The sequence below is a fragment of the Procambarus clarkii genome, unplaced genomic scaffold (genome assembly GCF_040958095.1).
Source record: "Procambarus clarkii isolate CNS0578487 unplaced genomic scaffold, FALCON_Pclarkii_2.0 HiC_scaffold_1525, whole genome shotgun sequence".
Lineage (NCBI taxonomy): Eukaryota > Metazoa > Arthropoda > Malacostraca > Decapoda > Cambaridae > Procambarus > Procambarus clarkii.
The window spans coordinates 12,501-34,008 of record NW_027190553.1 but is presented as its reverse complement, the minus strand read 5'-3'; the positions used below and the strand labels follow the sequence as shown (position 1 = coordinate 34,008).

The 21,508-nt window shown below is 42.5% G+C and overlaps 1 protein-coding gene across 1 annotated transcript in view; it reads right to left on the bottom strand.

The window, feature by feature from the left end:
• Window positions 1–12: 12 nt before the first annotated feature.
• The window catches only part of LOC123753651 (heat shock protein 75 kDa, mitochondrial-like), a gene marked incomplete at its 3' end in the record, with an annotated part of 29,839 nt that continues 8,343 nt past the window's right edge, over window positions 13–21,508 (bottom strand). Inside the window, exons 2-4 of the mRNA XM_069321019.1 lie at window positions 17,576–17,806; window positions 13,379–13,421; window positions 13–55 (exon numbers count right to left, since the gene is read on the bottom strand). Of these exons, the coding sequence (XP_069177120.1) occupies window positions 13–55; window positions 13,379–13,421; window positions 17,576–17,806 (317 nt within the window). The remainder of the gene's footprint in view (window positions 56–13,378; window positions 13,422–17,575; window positions 17,807–21,508) is intronic.

Below are 21,508 nucleotides of genomic sequence, written 5' to 3'. Positions count from 1 at the left end.
TAAGCACTTTACCTTGACTCCTCTGATCCAACACTTGTCCACACGTGCCACACTCCTGAAAAAATATTTTTTACATATATTAAGGGCAAGTATAAGTAATTATTAAAATAAGGCACCAAACCGGGAAGGCTATGTAGCACCAGGGTAAGTATAAACAGTTTATTTCAAATACAATAGAGTAGGCAAAATACAATTATGAATTTCAAGAACACTGGAACCAATCACTGGAAAAGGTGAAATTGCAATGGAGATTAATTAAAGATTGTATCAACAATAGCGAGTAGGCAAGACTGATAAGACTGCAATAGCCTAACGGAAGTACATTTTTGTCTTCCGGACTCATGAGGCTATGGTTAAGCATCAATGTTCTTTTAAAGTTACATAGAAACACATTATCTTATTAGGGTCTTCCACTAAAAACAAACCTTTAGCTAATCTTAGATAAACGTACTGTGTATTATTAATTTATTTAGCTGTTTATTGGCCTAAATTATATAAATAACATGCTTAAAACCTCTTAAGTACAGTATATGGTCTCTGAGCACCAAACCAACGTTAGAAGCCTAGTGATTACATTGTCAAAAAGGACCATTTACAGGTGAAACCATTTCATATCGCAGAGTAAACAAGATGGAAACAATTATCTTCCACATTTATTTGCACAATTGCCATCCTGATATGACCACTCCATCGCCCTAGTCGTTAACACCACTAAGTGCAGGCGATGAGTCACAATAACGTGGCTGAAGTAGTTTGACCAGGCCACACACTAGCAGGTGAAGGGATGACGACGTTTCGGTCCATCCTGGACCATTCTCAAGTCGACTTGAGAATGGTCCAGGACCGAAACGTCGTCGTCAACACACTAAACAATCTAGGGTGACTTGTTGCTAAACATTACAAGTCACCTTACCTTAGCTACAAAACACGTTGTGCATATTATCACACTACCTTTAATGTCATAATGCAGCAGTTTGCGCGCTCAAAATACAGATAGACAAAATTCTCAGGAACCATAGGGGAACCTTTGACAAGCCGCCGGCTTCCTGTTGCCGTAGAGGGCACTATGGAGAAATGGTGGCCCTCTGGTAAATTTAAGTCAATATTACCTAGGAGTTATGATGTACCAGCCATTGAACATCTGGGACTCACAGTTAATATGAAAACAATCCTTAAGAATAGTTAAACGAATCTTTGACTGAAACGAACAACGTTGAATATTCAACTGTACGAGTCTCTGTTGTGGTCCCATCTGGCCTACTGTGTCCTGATATGGAAACCTCACTTCAAAAACACATCAATGATTTTCAGCTTTGGAGAAAGTTCAAGACAGCAACAACAATCATGCCAGAACTTGTTCAACTGTCACTACCACGAATCTTTGAAGGACTAACACTATAAAAGTTTAAATTGTTATAGATTTAGATAGATTAGCCTATAAATTTTCCTAGAAATTACCTACTTAATATTATCTGTTAAATTAAGGACCTGGCCGAAGTGCTATGCGTACTAGTGGCTTTACAAGAATGTAAACACACAGGGCTATGTACTCCTTGTCACCTGTCCTCTTAAAAATAGCGTCGCTTTTGGCCGTTTACCCGTAAGGCCGAATATGGACGTAATTTGGAAATGAAAACAAAATGAAAATAAATTTGGGCTTTTTTCAACAACAATAAGTTAAGGGTCCTCTGGTAGGTTAGGTGGGCAGGAAATTCTCATAAAGTTTCAAAACGTTATGAAAAATGTTAATGGAAAGAATCCTCTTCTAAGCTGGCCGAGTAAGCCGGACGACTCAAACAGAAAACGGAACCGTGCGTCACTTTTGTGAGTCGATTTCATTTCAAATTACGTCCAAATTTGGCCATAGTGCCGCGCATACCAGCCAAAAGTGACGTTAGTTTTAAGAGGACTCAGAAACCCAATGTAACTTCTTATAGATATATAAATAAATAAATAACAGCCGAGGCCTTTGTAATACTATTTTAATGCATTGCTTTATACTTTGTAAAGTCTTTTAGAGAAGTGCTTTGTATTTATAACCTCCAACTTGGTCAGTATTACAAATTAAAAAAAAAAAAAAATTATAATACTGACCAAATTGGAGGCTATTAATACAGACCACTTCTCTAAAATGCCATATTTGACACAGACAGGCTGGACAACAGCTTCAAGCTCAACAAGCCACAATGTAACACAGAAAATAGATGTGTTGTTTCCCCTATAGGATTATTAACCCATGAACCCGCTTAACCACTCAAGTCGTAAATGCAGAGTCATTCCTCTTGTTCACAATATACACAAGACAAATCCTCAATAAAATAAGGGGGGGGGAGTAGGAAGGCTGAACCTTTGACAAGGTGCCGCTGTCCTGTCCCCGTCGAGGCCACTGTAGATGGTGGCCCTTAGGTCAAGTTCATCATAGGAGCCCTTCTCCTTCCATCATTCTGAATCATGCTCATCAGTACTAACCTGCACCCCCTCAATCCCCCCCCCCCCACCATCTTCACACAATCTGTGGCCAACATTTCTCGTTTCATTCAGATTTTCATCAAAATATGTAGAAGATTTCTCTTTGGGTTGTTTTAAGGGGCCTGACAGCCGAGTGGAGAGTGCTCCGGATTCGTAATCCTGAGGTTCCGGGGTCGATCCCGGTGAGGGAACAAATGGACACTTTCTTTCACCCTGATGACCCTGTATACCTATCAGTAAATAAGTACCTGGGAGTTAGACAGCTGCTATGGGCTGCTGCTTCCTGGGGATGTGTAAGAAAAAGAAGGCCTGGTCGAGGACAGGGCCGCGGGGGACTGCTAATGCCCTGAAATCATCTCAAGATAACCTTAAGATTGCTGGCTAGCTACTGGCATGGCTATTAAGGCCACCACAAGCGCCCTAATGACTTAACTAGCGGGTACACCTATGGCTGCCACCTGACAATCTCCTCTATATTTTGTCTAAATACATAAAATATACAAAATAATAACGAATAACAACATGAAGTACACACCCCGAACAATTCTTTCTATATTATGATTGAGTAATGATATCTGTAACACATTTATTTTTTGCTCACTGGTAATCAACGTGACACTTGCCAGGCGGCGGCTGGTCGACAAATGAGCCACACGTTAAGAAGCGGGACTCCCAGACGCGCCACTCACCCTTACTTCACTATAATATCTAAACTGTCAACCTCTAATACAGTTAAGCATCTGACCACCAGAGGGGCTAATGCTCCCCTGTTATTACGCCATCCATATAATGATTGTTCTCATTATTCATTGTTGCAACGTTTAAATACATTCAACATTCTGTAGTGACAAGTGTCAGACCTCGAAGGAAGAATTGAAACACCCTTCTTAGATGTATTATTAATTACGAAAATACTTAAGGAAATTCCTGTTTCAATTCTTCCTTCGTGGTCTGACACTGTCGTCACCATTTTCATCACGTGTTAATTGTCTTGTGATTTACACGCAGATTTTGTAGTGTATATACGACAACTTCAGGAAAGTAATGAGTAGCGGATTTAGTCTAAACAATAATATATGCTCTTTGTTTTTAGTGCCAAATTATCTGGCAAATATACATTTGGAGATGTAGCTCAATCCTTCCTGTAGTCCCAATCTTTCCTGTAGCCCAATCCTTCTTGTAGCCCAATCCTTCCTGTAGACCAATCCTTCCTGTAGCTCAATCCTTCCTGTAGCTCAATCCTTCCTGTAGCCCAATCTTTCCTGTAGCCCAATCCTTCTTGTAGACCAATCCTTCCTGTAGCCCAATCCTTCCTGTAGCCCAATCCTTCCTTCCAAATCTGATTTGTATTATAATATTATTGGAGGTGTTGTGGTTTCTGTTCTAGGTTCAGGATTGTACCTGGTCCAGGTGTCATCTTATGTTGCGTTTATTTCTTTGTTGCTATATCCATTGTTCACCAACACTTCAGTTAACTTTCAAACTCCCTACTGACGTTGCTCCATTCTGAGCAGTGGGTAAGGGCTCGACGAATATAAGTGTTTAGAACACTGGCTTTGTGTCTTTGGAAGCACTCACTCCTACTGTTTAGGCATAATCCTATGTTTGTAGGCTTAGTATATACGCTACTGCTTAGAGATGCTCCTGTTAAATTGTGTGTTTATTTGTCTACTTATACTGAATCCTTTTAAAGTGTGTCCTTATCTGTCATTTGCATCAAACTTCATCCCTCCTACTGACCTGTTTGGTAGTGAGTTCTGCTAATCGTGGATTGCTGTTACGTAGCTCATTTAGCTTCATAATAGTTGGATGGCAGAAATAAAAAGGCTTCAATTAAACAGAGCAGAAATTTATGAGAATGATGTTCAAAAATACCAAATAGTTATTATTTTATCTGTAGAAAACGATGTCTTACAGACAGGGTAAAAAAAAAAATGAATGTAATGAAACATCATTTACATGGTGAGAGCCAGAGGCTCCCTGGAGCTATCCAGGCTGATATGGATGTACTAGATTTTGGCATCAGTCAGTGTGAATGGAGTTCTACTGAATTACAATCTCTCAGCAAATGAACTTTTTTTCACCCTCATTGTTTGCTGTGATCGCCAACATGGTATTTAGAAAAAGTTGATCTGCTGCTGACCTCTTGCTAAATCTCTCCATTAAGTGACATTAGACACTGGATGAATCATAGATCAGCAGTGTTGTTGATCTAAATATAGCAGGTGCATCTGAGTGGGTCTGGATTAGTAGGAAAGCATCACGCACTAGCCCCAGTCACCATTCTGCAATATAAAAAAAATCCCCCATGCTTTCCACATCACTTTTTTATAACCAACATATGCCAAGTTCTGAAAGCGGCGTTTGGTCACATTTGTCCCAATCCGCACTACAGTTTTCAAAATATCCCAAACATCTCAATTTTGAGGCCTGAGCCATATTTTCGAGCCAAATTCTGGCTCTCTGCACGTATTCGCAGTTTTAAATTACGACTTTTTTATACACAACAAATGCCAAGTCTTGATAGCAGCAGTGAGTCACATTTTGCACAAACTCCCCTGCAGCTTTCAAAATATCCGAAATATTCCAATTTCGAGGCCTGAGCCATATTTTGGAGCCAAATTCTGGCTCTCTGCACGTATTCGACGTTTGAAATTACGACTTTATATACCCAACATATGCCAAGTACTGAAAGCGGCGATTGGTGACATTTGTCCCAAACCTCCCCGCAGTTTTCAAAATATCCCAAACATCCCAATTTCGAGGCCTGAGCCATATTTTTGAGCCAAATTCTGGCTCTATGCACGTATTCGCAGATTGAAATTACGACTTTTTTATACCCAACATATACCAAGTACTGAAAGCGGCGTTTGGTCACATTTGTCTCAATCCTTCTTGCAGTTTTCAAAATATCCCAAACATCCCAATTTCGAGGCCTGAGCCATATTTTGGAGCCAAATTCTAGCTCTCTGCACGTATTCGTAGTTTGAAATTGCGACTTTTTTATACCCAACATATGCAAAGTACTGAAAGCGGCGTTTGGTGACATTTGTCCCAAACCCTCCTGCAGTTTTCAAAATATCCTAAACATCCCAATTTCGAGGCCTGAGCCGTATTTTGGAGCCAAATTCTGGCTCTATGCACGTATACGCAGTTTGAAATTACGACTTTTTATACCCAGCATATGCCAAGTCCTGATAGCGGCAGTGAGTCACATTTTGCACAAACTCCCCTGCAGTTTTGGAAACATCCCAAATATCAAAATTTCGAGGCCTGAGCTATATTTTGGAGCCAAATTCTGGCTCTCTGCACGTATTTTCAGTTTGAAATTACGACTTTTTTATACCCAACATATGCGAAGTACTGAAAGCGGCGTTTGGTGACATTTGTCCCAAACCCCCCTGCAGTTTTCAAAATATCCCAAACATCCCAATTTCGAGGCCTGAGCCATATTGTGGAGCCAAATTCTCGCTCTCTGCACGTATTCGCAGTTTGAAATTACGACTTTATATACCCAACATATGCCAAGTACTGAAAGCGGCGTTTGGTTACATCTGTCCCAAACCTCCCTACAGTTTACAAAATATCCCAAACATCCCAATTTCGAGGCCTGAGCCATATTTTGGAGCCAAATACAAGCTCTTTGCACGTATTCGCAGTTTGAAATTACGACTTTTTATACCCAACATATGCCAAGTTCTGAAAGCGGCGTTTGGTCATATTTTTCCAAAACCCCCTTGCAGTTTTCAAAATATCCCAAACATCCCAATTTCGAGGCCTGAGCCGTATTTTGGAGCCATATTCTGGCTCTATGCACGTATTCGCAGTTTGAAATTACGACTTTTTATACCCAACATATGCCAAGTCCTGAAAGCGGCAGTGAGTGACATTTTGCACAAACTCCCCTGCAGTTTTCGAAATATCCCAAATAACCCAATTAAGAGGCCTGAGCCATATTTTGGAGCCAAATTCTGGCTCTCTGCACGTATTCGCAGTTTGAAATTACGACTTTTTATACCCAACATATACCAAGTACTGAAAGCGGCATTTGGTCACATTTGTCCCAAACCTCCCAGCAGTTTTCAAAATATCCCAAACATCCCAATTTCGAGGCCTGAGCCGTATTTTGGAGCCAAATTCTGGCTCTATGCACGTATACGCAGTTTGAAATTACGACTTTTTATACCCAGCATATGCCAAGTCCTGATAGCGGCAGTGAGTCACATTTTGCACAAACTCCCCTGCAGTTTTGGAAACATCCCAAATATCCCAATTTCGAGGCCTGAGCTATATTTTGGAGCCAAATTCTGGCTCTACGCACGTATTCGCCGTTTGAAATTACGACTTTTTTATAGCCAACATGTGCCTAGTAATGAAAGCGGCGTTTGGTCACATCTGTCCCAAACTCCCCTGCAGTTTTCAAAATATCCCAAACATCCCAATTTCGAGGCCTGAGCCATATTTTGGAGCCAAATTCTGGCTCTCTGCACGTATTCTCAGTTTGAAATTACGACTTTTTTATACCCAACATATGCGAATTACTGAAAGCGGCGTTTGGTGACATTTGTCCCAAACCCCACTGCAGTTTTCAAAATATCCTAAACATCCCAATTTAGAGGCCTGAGCCGTATTTTGGAGCCAAATTTTGGCTCTATGCACGTATACGCAGTTTGAAATAACGACTTTTTATTCCCAACATATGCCAAGTCCTGATAGCGGCAGTGAGTCACATTTTGGACAAACTCCCCTGCAGTTTTCGAAATATCCCAAATATCCCAATTTCGAGGCCTGAGCTATATTTTGGAGCCAAATTCTGGCTTTCTGCACGTATTCGCCGTTTGAAATTACGACTATTTTATACCCAACATATGCCAAGTACTGAAAGCGATGTTTGGTCACATTTGTCCCAAACCTCCCTGCAGTTTTCAAAATATCTCAAATATCCTAATTTCGAGGCCTGAGCCATATTATACAGCCAAATTCTGGATCTCTGCACATATTCACAGTTTGAAATTACGACTTTTTATACCCAACATATGCCAAGTACTGAAAGCGGCGTTTGGTTACATCTGTCCCAAACCTCCCTACAGTTTACAAAATATCCCAAACATCCCAATTTCGAGGCCTGAGCCATATTTTGGAGCCAAATACAAGCTCTTTGCACGTATTCGCAGTTTGAAATTACGACTTTTTATACCCAACATATGCCAAGTTCTGAAAGCGGCGTTTGGTCATATTTTTCCAAAACCCCCTTGCAGTTTTCAAAATATCCCAAACATCCCAATTTCGAGGCCTGAGCCGTATTTTGGAGCCATATTCTGGCTCTATGCACGTATTCGCAGTTTGAAATTACGACTTTTTATACCCAACATATGCCAAGTCCTGAAAGCGGCAGTGAGTGACATTTTGCACAAACTCCCCTGCAGTTTTCGAAATATCCCAAATAACCCAATTAAGAGGCCTGAGCCATATTTTGGAGCCAAATTCTGGCTCTCTGCACGTATTCGCAGTTTGAAATTACGACTTTTTATACCCAACATATACCAAGTACTGAAAGCGGCATTTGGTCACATTTGTCCCAAACCTCCCAGCAGTTTTCAAAATATCCCAAACATCCCAATTTCGAGGCCTGAGCCGTATTTTGGAGCCAAATTCTGGCTCTATGCACGTATACGCAGTTTGAAATTACGACTTTTTATACCCAGCATATGCCAAGTCCTGATAGCGGCAGTGAGTCACATTTTGCACAAACTCCCCTGCAGTTTTGGAAACATCCCAAATATCCCAATTTCGAGGCCTGAGCTATATTTTGGAGCCAAATTCTGGCTCTACGCACGTATTCGCCGTTTGAAATTACGACTTTTTTATAGCCAACATGTGCCTAGTAATGAAAGCGGCGTTTGGTCACATCTGTCCCAAACTCCCCTGCAGTTTTCAAAATATCCCAAACATCCCAATTTCGAGGCCTGAGCCATATTTTGGAGCCAAATTCTGGCTCTCTGCACGTATTCTCAGTTTGAAATTACGACTTTTTTATACCCAACATATGCGAATTACTGAAAGCGGCGTTTGGTGACATTTGTCCCAAACCCCACTGCAGTTTTCAAAATATCCTAAACATCCCAATTTAGAGGCCTGAGCCGTATTTTGGAGCCAAATTTTGGCTCTATGCACGTATACGCAGTTTGAAATAACGACTTTTTATTCCCAACATATGCCAAGTCCTGATAGCGGCAGTGAGTCACATTTTGGACAAACTCCCCTGCAGTTTTCGAAATATCCCAAATATCCCAATTTCGAGGCCTGAGCTATATTTTGGAGCCAAATTCTGGCTTTCTGCACGTATTCGCCGTTTGAAATTACGACTATTTTATACCCAACATATGCCAAGTAATGAAAGCGGCGTTTGGTTACATCTGTCCCAAACCCCCCTGCAGTTTTCAAAATATCCCAAACATCCCAATTTCGAGGCCTTAGCCATATTTTGGAGCCAAATTCTTGCTCCATGCACGTATTCGTGGTTTGAAATTACGACATTTTATACCCAACATATGCTAAGTCCTGAAAGCGGCAGTGAGTCACATTTTGCACAAACTCTATTGCAGTTTTCGAAATATCCCAAATATCCCAATTTCGAGGCATGAGCCATATTTTGGAGCCAAATTTTGGCTCTCTGCACGTATTCGCAGTTTGAAATAACGACTTTTTATACCCAACATATGCCAAATACTGAAAGCGGCAGTGAGTCACATTTTGCTCAAACTCCCCTACAGTTTTCAAAATATCCCAAACATCCCACTTTCAAGGCCTGAGCCATATTTTGGAGCCAAATTCAAGCTCTCTGCACGTATTCGCAGTTTGAAATTACTACTTTTTATACCCAACATATGCCAAGTTCTGTAAGCAGCGTTTGGTCATATTTGTCCCAAACCCCCCTGCAGTTTTCAAAATATCCCAAACATCACAATATCGAGGCCTGAGCCATATTTTGGAGCCAAGTTCTAGCTCTCTGTACGTAATCGCAGTTTGATATTACGATTTTTATACCCAACATATGCCAAGTACTGAAAGCGGCAGTGAGTCACATTTTGCACAAACTCCATTGCAGTTTTCGAAATATCCCAAATATCCCAATTTCGAGGCCTGAGCCGTATTTTGGAGCCAAATTTTGGCTCTCTGCGCGTATTCAAAGTTTGAAATTACGACTTTTTATACCCAACTTATGCCAAGTACTGAAAGTGGCATTTGGTCAAATTTGTCCCAAACCTCCCTGCAGTTTTCAAAATATCCCAAACATCCCAATTTCGAGGCCTGAGCCATATTTTGGAGCCAAATTCTGGCTCTCTGCACGTATTCGAAGTTTGAAATTACGACTTTTTATACCCAACTTATGCCAAGTACTGAACGCGGCGTTTGGTCACATTTGTCCAAAACCCCCCCCTGCAGTTTTCAAAATATCCCAAACATCCCAATTTTGAGGCCTGAGCTATATTTTGGAGCCAAATTCTGGCTCTCTGCGCGTATTCGAAGTTTGAAATTATGACTTTTTATACCCAACATATGCCAAGTACTGAAAGTGGCATTTGGAAACATTTGTCCAAAACCCCCCCTGCAGTTTTCAAAATATCCCAAGCATCCCAATTTCGAGGCCTGAGCCGTATTTTGGAGCCTAATTCTGGCTCTCTGCACGTATTCGCAGTTTGAAATTACGACTTATTTATACCCAACATATGCCAAGTACTGAACGCGGCGTTTGGTCATATTTGTCCAAAACCCCCCCCTGCAGTTTTCAAAATATTCCAAACATCCCAATTTCGAGGCCTGAGCCATATTTTGGAGCCAAATTCTGGCCCTATGCACGTATTCGCGGTTTGAAATTACGGCATTTTATACCCAACATATGCCAAGTACTGAAAGCGGCAGTGAGTCACATTTCGCACAAGCTCCCCTGCAGTTTTCGAAATATCTCAAATATCCTAATTTTGAGGCCTGAGCTATATTTTGGAGCCAAATTCTGGCTCTCTGCACGTATTCGCAGTTTGAAAATAAGATTTTTTTATACCCAACATATGCCAAGTACTGAAAGCGGCGTTTGGTTACATTTGTCCATAACCTCCCTGCAGTTTTCAAAATATCCCAAACATCACAATATCGAGGCCTGAGCCATGTTTTGGAGCTAAATTCTGGCTCTCTGAACGTATTCGCAGTTTGATATTACGATTTTTATACCCAAAATATGCCAAGTACTGAAAGCGGCAGTGAGTCACATTTCGCACAAACTCCCCTGCAGTTTTCGAAATATCCCAAATATCCCAATTTCGAGGCCTGAGCCATATTTTGGAGCCAAATTCTGGCTCTCTGCACGTATTCGAAGTTTGAAATTACGACTTTTTATACCCAACATATGCCAAGTACTGAAAGCGGCAATTGGTCACATTTGTCTCAATCCACCCGGCATTTTTCAAAATATCCCAAACATCCCAATTTCGAGGCCTGAGCCATATTTTGGAGCCAAATTCTGGCTCTCTGCACATATTCGCAGTTTGAAATTACGACTTTTTTATTCCCAACATATGCCAAGTACAGATCGCGGCGTTTGGTCACATTTGTCCAAAACCCCCCCTGCAGTTTTCAAAATATCCCAAACATCCCAATTTTGAGGCCTGAGCCATATTTTGGAGCCAAATTCTGGCTCTCTGCACGTATTCGCAGTTTGAAATTACGACTTTTTTATACCCAACATATGCCAAGTACTGAACGCGGAGTTTGGTCACATTTATCCCAAACCCCCCCCCCTGCAGTTTTCAAAATATTCCAAACATCCCAATTTTGAGGCCTGAGCCGTATTTTGGAGCCTAATTCTGGCTCTCTGCATGTATTCGAAGTTTGAAATTACGACTTTTTTCCCCAACATATGCCAAGTCCTGAAAGCGGCAGTAAGTCACATTTTGCACAAACTCCCCTGCAGTTTTCAAAATATCCCAAACATCACAATTTCGAGGCATGAGCTATATTTTGGAGCCAAATTTTGGCTCTCTGCACATATTCGCAGTTTGAAATTACGAATATCCCAATTTCGATGCCTGAGCCATATTTTGGAGCCAAATTCTGGCTCCCTGCACGTATTCGCAGTTTGAAATTACGACTTTTTTATACCCAACATATGCCAAGTCCTGAAAGCGGCAGTGATTCACATTTCGCACAAACTCCCCTGCAGTTTTCGAAATATCCCAAATATTCCAATTTTCAGGCCTGAGCTATATTTCGGAGCCAAGTTCTGGCTCTCTGCACGTATTCGCAGTTTGAAATTACGACTTTTTATACCCAACATATGCCAAGTTCTGAAAGCGGTGTTTGGTCATATTTGTCCCAAAGCCCACTGAGGTTTTCAAAATATCCCAAACATCCCAATTTCGAGGACTGAGCACTATTTTGGAGCCAAATTCTGGCTCTATGCACGTATTCGCAGTTTGAAATAACGACTTTTTATACCCAACATATGCCAAGAACTGAAAGCAGCAGTGAGTCACATTTTGCACAAACTACCCTGCAGTTTTCAAAATATCCCAAATATCCCAATTTCGAGGCCTGAGCCATGTTTTGGAGCCAAATTCTTGCTCTCTGCACGTATTCGCAGTTTGAAATTCCTCTTGGAGTTGGAGTTGGAGGGTTTTTGGATTTGGAATGAGGGAAGAGGCGGGCTGGATGAGGCAGTTTATGTCTTTGGAAATATTTGTAATCATTTTATTTAGAGATGAGTGTGAGCAGAAATGACACACTATAGTAGTAATTTATAGTGAAGATAATATTGTATTTCCAAATGAGAAAAAATTATGCGAGGCGAAAACTGGCATAATACATGCCAGATAAAAGTAGGTTGGCAACAACTCCTCAATAAAAGATTTGGTTGTGGAGGAGATTCCCGCCCGAAGGTCGGCCATCTTGGCGCACAGATTGAACGCCCCTGGCTGGACTTTCTTTCCACACCTCGCCTGGGGCTTGTCATGTTCACAGAAAATGGTACCATCCGTTTTCTATGTGCGGCGGCTGGGACGCCAGAGAGGGGAGGTAAACAAGAGAGCGTACAGGACGCCCGCCAAGCTTGGTAGCTACTAGTCATGTAATCATATTAAGTATTAAAGTCAGTAACCAAGTCATGACTTTACATCAACCATACAACCAAGACTTCCTCAGTAACACACAAACACCACATTGGCGACGAGGATGAACTGTGAACGCAGGTATTATTGTGACTCGTCGTCTGCACATGATCCTGTAATTGGTTCCGCAAATCCACAACCCAGTTACCAAACCAGTATTTACCCAGGTATTTCCTAAATCTAAACTTATCTTCATTTAAAGCCTTATCAATAACTCCCTTGTTATGCCCATTCATCCACTTGTACACTTCAATCATGTCACGTTAAGGTTTTTCCAACATCTCTTCATATGGAAGCTTTCTAATTTGCGGGATTAACTTTGTCATCCTAACTGACGTGTTCTAGTGAATTATGTCCATTCTTTAGTATGGCGACCAAAACTGAACGGCATAATGTAAATGGGGCCTAAAAACAATACGTTAATAAACCCAGCCGACTTATTGCTAACTCTTCTATAAATAAATCTATGGGAAAGAAAAGCTCTCAGCCTGCTAACAAGAGTGTACAAATCCACAAGGGCCGGGACGAGGATTCGAACCTGCGTCCGAGAGCATCCCAGACGCTGCCGTAATCGACTGAGCTACGACATGGTCAAAAGGAGTTGAAACCGAAGTTCTACTGAACTTACTGGATCCTGCAGCCTCTCCGAGGCACAAACCAGTGTAAGTGTAACAAGAATGTGAAGTTGACTACGTCCATCTAGTTCCACCCGCTCCTCCCCAGAACTAGTTGTTAAATAAGCACTTTACCTTGACTCCTCTGATCCAACACTTGTCCACACGTGCCACACTCCTGAAAAAATATTTTTTACATATATTTAGGGCAAGTATAAGTAATTATTAAAAGAATGCACTAAACCGGGAAGGCTATGTAGCACCAGGGTAAGTATAAACAGTTTATTTCAAATACAATAGAGTAGCAAAATACAATTATGAATTTCAAGAACACTGGAACCAATCACTGGAAAAGGTGTAATTGCAATGGAGATTAATTACAGATTGTATCAACAATAGCGAGTAGGCAAGACTGATAAGACTGCAATAGCCTAACGGAATACATTTTTGTCTTGGACTCATGAGGCTATGGTTAACCATCAATGTTCTTTTAAAGTTACATAGAAACACATTACCTTATTAGGGTCTTCCACTAAAACAAACCTTTAGCTAACCTTAGATAAAAGTACTGTGTATTATTAATTTATTTAGCTGTCTATTGGCCTAAATTATATAAATAACATGTTTAAAACCTCTCAAGTACAGTATATTGGTCTCTGAGCACTAAACTAACGTTAGAAGCCTAGTGATTACATTGTCAAAAATGACCATTTACAGGTGAAACCATTTTACATCGCAGAGTAAACAAGATGCAAACAATTAACATCTTCCATCTATTAGACAAACAATTATCTAGTCGTCCCTTCACTTTCTAGTGTGTGGTTTGGTCAACATATTTCAGCCCCCGTTATTGTGACTCCTCGTCTGCAATTATCTTCCCATTTATCTGCACAATTGCTATCCTGATATGACCACTCCATCGCCCTAGTCGTTAACACTAAACAATCTAGGGCGACTTGTTGCTAAACATTATATGCCCCCTTTAGCTTAGCTACAAGACACGTTGTACATATTATCACACTACCTCTAATGTCATAATGCAGCAGTTTGCGCGCTCAAAATACAGATTGACAAACTCCTCAGGAACCGTAGGGGAACCTTTGACAAGCCGCCGGCTTCCTGTTGCCGTAGAGGGCACTATGGAGAAATGGTGGCCCTCTGGTAAATTTAGGTCAATATTACCTAGGAGTTATGATGTACCAGCCATTAAGCATCTGGGACTCGCAGTTAATATGAAAACAATCCTTAAGAATAGTTAAACGAATCTTCGACTTAAACGAACAACATTGAATATTGAACTGTACGAGTCTCTGTTGTGGTCCCATCTGGCCTACTGTGTCCTAATATGGAAACTTCACTTCAAAAACACATCAATGATTTTCCGCTTTGGAGAAAGTTCAAGACAGCAACAACAATCATGCCAGAACTTGTTCAACTGTCATTACCACGAATCTTTGAAGGACTAACACTATAAATGTTTAAATTGTTATAGATTTTGATAGATTAGCCTATAAATTTTTCTAGAAATTACCTACTTAATATTATCTGTTAGATTAAGGACCTGCCCGAAGTGTTATGCGTACTAGTGGCTTTACAAGAATGTAAACACACAGGGCTATGTACTCCTTGTCACCTGTCCTCTTAAAAATAGCGTCGCTTTTGGCCGTTTACCCGTATGGCCGAATATGGACGTAATTTGGAAATGAAAAAAATGAAAATAAATTTGGGATTTTTTTTTTCAACAACAATAAGTTAAGAGTCCTCTGATAGGTTAAGTGGGCAGGAAATTCTCAAAGTTTCAAAACGTTATGAAAAATGTTAATGGAAAGAATCCTCTTCTAAGCCGGACGACTCAAACAGAAAACGGAACAGTGCCTTACTTTTGTGAGTCGATTTCATTTCAAATTACGTCCAAATTTGGCCATAGCGTCGCGCATACCAGCCAAAAGTGACGTTAGTTTTAAGAGGACGGGTTGATCAGAAACCCAATATAACTTGTAGTTATATAAATAAATAAATAACAGCCGAGGCCTTTGTAATACTGACCAAGTTGGAGGTCATTAATACAGACCACTTCTCTAAAATGTCATATTTGACACAGACAGGCTGGATAACAGCTTCAAGCTCAACAAGCCACAATGTTACACAGAAAATAGATGTGTTGTTTCCCCTATAGGATTATTAACCCATGAACCCGCTTAACCACTCAAGTCGTAAATGTCGAGTCATTCCTCTTGTTCACAATATACACAAGACAAATCCTCAATAAAATAAGGGGGGGGGAGTAGGAAGGCTGACCTTTGACAAGGTGCCGCCGTCCTGTCCCCGTCGAGGCCACTGTAGATGGTGGCCCTTAGGTCAATTCATCATAGGAGCCCTTCTCCTTCCATCATTCTGAATCATGCTCATCGTACTAACCTGCACCCCCTCAATCCCCCCCCCCCCACCATCTTCACACAATCTGTGGCCAACATTTCTCGTTTCATTCAGATTTTCATGAAAATATGTAGAAGATTTCTCTTTGGGTTGTTTTAAGGGGCCTGACAGCCGAGTGGACAGCGCTTCGGATTCGTAATCCCGAGGTTCCGGGTTCGATCCCCGGTGGAGGCTGAAACAAATGGACACTTTCTTTCACCCTGATGACCCTGTATACCTATCAGTAAATAAGTACCTGGGAGTTAGACAGCTGCTATGGGCTGCTTCCTGGGGATGTGTAAGAAAAAGAAGGCCTGGTCGAGGACCGGGCCGCGGGAACGCTAAGCCCCGAAATCATCTCCAGATAACCTTAAGATTGCTGGCTAACTACTGGCATGGCTATTAAGGCCACCACAAGCGCCCTAATGACTTAACTAGCGGGTACACCTATGGCTGCCACCTGACAATCTCCTCTATATTTTGTCTAAATACATAAAATATACAAAATAATAACGAATAACAACATGAAGTACACACCCCGAACAATGCTTTCTATATTATGATTGAGTAATGATATCTGTAACACATTTATTTTTTGCACACTGGTAATCAACGTGACCCTTGCCAGGCGGCGGCTGGTCGACAACTGAGCCACACGTTAAGAAGTGGGACTCCCAGACGCGCCACTCACCCTTACTTCACTATAATATCTAAACTGTCAACCTCTAATACAGTTAAGCATCTGACCACCAGAGGCGCTAATGCTCCCCTGTTATTACGCCATCCATATAATGATTGCTCTCATTATTCATTGTTGCAACGTTTAAATACATTCAACACACTGTAGTGACAGTGTCAGATGCAGGCGATGAGTCACAATAACGTGGCTGAAGTATGTTGACCAGACCACACACTAGAAGTTGAAGGGACGACGACGTTTCGGTCCGTCCTGGACCATTCTCATGTCGATTGTGATGAGGAGGTAGAGACAGGCAATAAATAGGCAAGAGAGAGCTGAGGAGGAAAGTCAGGTGTAGGGGATAGTAGTAATGAGAACTGCAGCAGGCCTATTGGCCCATACGAGGCAGCTCCTATTATAACCACCGAAGGAGATAGTAATAGGAAAAAGAAGAGGATATCAAGGGAGCGTAGGAGAAGACAATGAACAGAAAAAGGGAGAAGAGAGAAAGAAAAGGAAAGAGAAAGAAAGAAATGGAAGGGGGAAAGCTTATGTTAAGTCACGTTTGTTAGAAAGTTTAGAGCATTTGAGTATATACTGTGAAAGGGAAGAGTCCACAGCAACAAAGCCAGGACTCAAGTTTATGTTGGGTACATTGTTTATAAGAGCCGATTCTACAAGACGGCGTCTGTGTAGAGTAGAGGCAGGAAAGATTATTTTGTAGGAAGACCAATCAATGGGATGATTAGAATCCCTCACATGGCAGAAGAGAGCATTGTTAGTGTCTGCAGACTTAACGCTTCTCTTGTGTTCTTTAAGTCTGTCATTCAGTGTGCGGCCAGTTTGCGCAAATGACATTTTTTTGACCATCATTGTTTGCTGTGATCGCCAACATGGTATTTAGAAAAAGTTGATCTGCTGCTGACCTCTTGCTAAATCTCTCCACTAAGTGACATTAGACACTGGATGAATCATAGATCAGCAGTGTTGTTGATCTAAATATAGCAGGTGCATTTGAGTGGGTCTGGATTAGTAGGAAAGCATCACGCACTAGCCCCTATCAGTCACCATTCTGCAATATAAACAAAAATCCCCCATGCTTTCCACATCACTTGTAATACAGGAAATATGGAGTGGATTAACAGGAATGAGAGAGGACCAAGTCAGAGAGAGAGAGAGCTGAGGGTCAAGGAAGTCTATGTTCCCTCTCTATTACAGGCCAAAACAAAAATTCATACCTTGGATTAATTTCCAACTGTGGCTGCAAAAGTGAGTATCTGGTGTCTTCGGGTACTGTGTAAATTGAGTGTGTACGAAGTGTCTTGCTGCACCCATCTCTTCCACAGTGATGACACATGGATGCGACTCCAGACGAGAAGTAGCCTTCACTCCCCAACATCGTCCAGCCAACACAGTTTTTAGCCAGTACATCAATTCAGTTGCTTGGGAACGACGAAGACTACTCTCAGCTGATAGTGTAAAAAAAATGGACACAATTTATATGTTATATGCAATAAAAACCCAGAGTTGAATGTAATGAAACGCCATTTTCTGGGTGAGACCTGGAGGCTCCCCGGAGCTTACTAGGCTGATATGCTAATGTCAGCCTTTGGCATCAGTCATGTGTATGGAGCTCATTCCTCGTTTGTGGTTGTCCTAATCCCGGGTACAGGCCCAGAAAGGGCCCAGGTACAGGCCCAGAAGGGGCCCGGGTATAGACCCAGAAGGGGCCCGGGTACAGGCCCAGAAGGGGCCCAGGTACAGGCCCAGAAGGGGACCAGGTACAGGCCCAGAAAGGGCCCGGGTACAGGCCAGGAAAGGGCCCGGGTACAGGCCCAGAAACTTTGATATATTTAACAGACTTTGATATTTTCTTCTCCTACCACCCCTATACTTTTGTTAAGTGTGTATATTTATCTAACTTTATTTGAAAATGTCATTACACCAAAAAGTTACAATATTGATTACATGCAGGGTACAAGGCTGCTTGTCACAAGTTGAACAGCTCGCTCCTCCAGCCCCTCAGATGTCGACCAATCCTTCCAATCCTTGGTGTAGCCCAATCCTTGGTGTAGGTGTAAAGAAAGAGTGGAGTGAGTGAGGTAACTGTTGTGGGATGGAGGCGGCATGGCATGGTGGGGTGGGGGTTGTCGGGTGTCGCTGGGTGGAAGAATTTGAGTTGAATTTGTGGAGGGCGGGTATATAAGGCGAGATGTTTTTCTTTTATAGTAGAGGGGAGGGAGGCGTTTATGCAGAATGTGTGGGTTGTTATGTGGTGGTGGGGCAGTGTGTGGGGAGTGGGCGGGGGTTGGTGGGTGGGGTTTTTGATTGTGCATTTGATGGTGGGCGTGTTTGTGGGGAAGGCGGGCGGGGCTGGGAGAAATGTGTGGGTAAAGGTGGCGAAAAATGTCGGGTGGTGGAGTGTGGGGTTTGAATATTCTCGTTTTCTGTTGGTGAGTCTTCCCACATTGTGGCTGACTAGATGGACCCTCAATCTCTCTCTCCTGACTCGTTATCTCGTTGCTCCTACTTTAACAGTGCCTCTTTACCTTCTCCATGTGTGACACACACCTACCTACACACCTGCACCTTACGTTGAGCAGGTGTGGGGAGCGTAATAAGAGCGAGAATGGTGGGTAGAGAGGCATAAATGTGTGTAACTGCAGGCGGCTGAGGGGCAGAGGGAGGTAGCCAGGCGCGCTCACCTCAACTGTTGTGTGTGTGTGTGTGTGCGGTGGTGCCACAGTGGACGGGTCATCTTCGTCCATGTCCACTCCCAACCCTTTATTAACCCTCAGTGACACTCCAGGCAACAACACTGTGTCACTAGCGACACTTTTCACTGACACACTGTGGCCATAAAACACCTGCCAATACCCGCAACACCTCCCACTGGCCAGCAACGTGGCAACAACATCATCAGCTGACTGCCCCACCCACCCACCACCACCTTCCTCACTCTCTCTCTCTCTCTCGCCCAAACTAACTACTACAGTTTGCACCAGCTTAATACTCTCACCAATTTCCCTTCTCACCAACGTTTGGGGTCACGAAATTTGGTGTCACGAACGTTGGGTCACGAAATTCGTGGCTGGGGTCACGAAATTGGTGTCTGTTGTCACGAAATTCGTGTCTGGGGTCACGAAATTCGTGTCTGGGGGTCAAGAAATTCGTGTCTGGGGTCAAGAAATTCGTGTCTGGGGTCAAGAAATTCGTGTCTGGGGTCACGAAATTCGTGTCTGGGGTCACGAAATTCGTGTCTGAGGTCACGAAATTCGTGTCTAACGAACGTTTGGGGTCACGAAATTTGGTCTCGCGAACTGTTGGGGTCACGAAATTCGTGTCTGTGGTCACTAAATTCGTGTCTGGGGTCAAGAAATTCGTGTCTGGGGTCAGGAAATTCGTGTCTGGGGGTCAGGAAATTCGTGTCTGTTGTCGCGAAATTCGTGTCTGGGGTCAAGAAATTTGTGTCTGGGGTCACGAAATTCGTGTCTGGGGTCACGAAATTCGTGTCTGGGGTCACGAAATTGGTGTCTGGGGTCACGAAATTCGTGTCTGGGGTCACGAAATTCGTGTCTGTTGTCACGAAATTCGTGTCTGTTGTCACGAAATTCGTGTATGTTTTCACGAAATTCGTGTCTGGGGTCAAGAAATTCGTGTCTGGGTCACGAAATTCGTGTCTGGGGTCAGGAAATTCGTGTCTGGGGTCACGAAATTCGTGTATGTTGTCACGAAATTCGTGTCTGGGGTCAAGAAATTCGTGTCTGGGTCACGAAATTCGTGTCTGGGATCATGAAATTCGTGTCTGGGGTCAAGAAATTCGTGTCTAACGAACGTTTGGGCTCAAGAAATTTGAAATGGAGAGAGAGAGAGAGAGAGAGAGAGAGAGAGAGAGAGAGAGAGAGAGAGAGAGAGAGAGAGAGAGAGAGAGAGAGAGAGAGAGAGAGATAGACAGATAGACAGATAGATAGACAGATAGATAGATAGACAGATAGATAGACAGATAGATAGATAGACAGATAGATAGATAGACAGATAGATAGACAGATAGATAGATAGACAGATAGACAGATAGACAGATAGATAGATAGATAGACAGATAGATAGACAGATAGACAGACAGACAGACAGACAGACAGACAGACAGACAGACAGACAGACAGACAGACAGACAGACAGACAGAGGGAGGTTATTATTTAATATATATTAAGCAATATAATATTAAACAAAGAGAGGAATCATTTTGAAAATGTGTGACAGTTGGAGCAGAAGGGAGGGGGAGGGGGGGGGCCGTGAGGAAGGTGTTCCTGCCTTAGCTGACATATATACATTTGGAGATGTATGTAGCCCAATCCTTGGTGTATGTATGTATGTAGTGGTGTAAAGAAAGAGTGGAGTGAGTGAGTGAGGTAACTGTTGTGGGATGGAGGCGGAGGAGGAGGCATGGCTGGCGGCTTAGTATGGTGGGAGTGGGGGGGGGGGAGGGGGGGGTTGTGGGGGGGGGTGTCGCTGGGTGCATTAATTTGAGTTTAATTTGTGGAGATAGGTTATACTGAACTGAACTGAATAATACAGGAGAAGATGCCCATTGGGGCGAGCCTTGAAGTGGGGACAGCTGAAGAGTAGTCGGTGAGAGGAAATGGTGAAGTTGAAGAAAAAGTGCCAGGGCTAAACCCAGCTGCGTGGCAATACGTCGATGCTGCAAACAACCCAACAACTGGCTAGGCTTGGAGGCGGGTCTGGAAGGCGGCGGTGGCAGTGCTTCAGCATTCAAGGTGGAAACAATCTGTCTTCATGTGGTGTCTTCTTCTTCTTCAATTTGGTGTTTCTTCTTTCTTCTTGCTTCGAGTAATCATTTGATGTTTGTAATCGGCGTAGTCTGATGGGAAAAGGTCCTTTGACAATGTGGTTTCGTCGCATTCAACGAAGATTACTTCGTTCTTTAGTGTGTACTTTAAGTTTGGATCATTCAGCAGGCATTCCGCATACCTTGTGTTGAGTATTTTGCTGGAGAGGCGTCTGTATTCGGGAGTTCCAAGTGTAAGTTGTTCACGTTGATCGTATAGTGCGGAGACTCTTGGAGACTCCTGTGTTGCTGGAGATGGTGATTGTGCTTCAACGTCAATCAAGGCAGTAGAGTCATCATCGGAAAACAAGTGTTGGTTTTCAG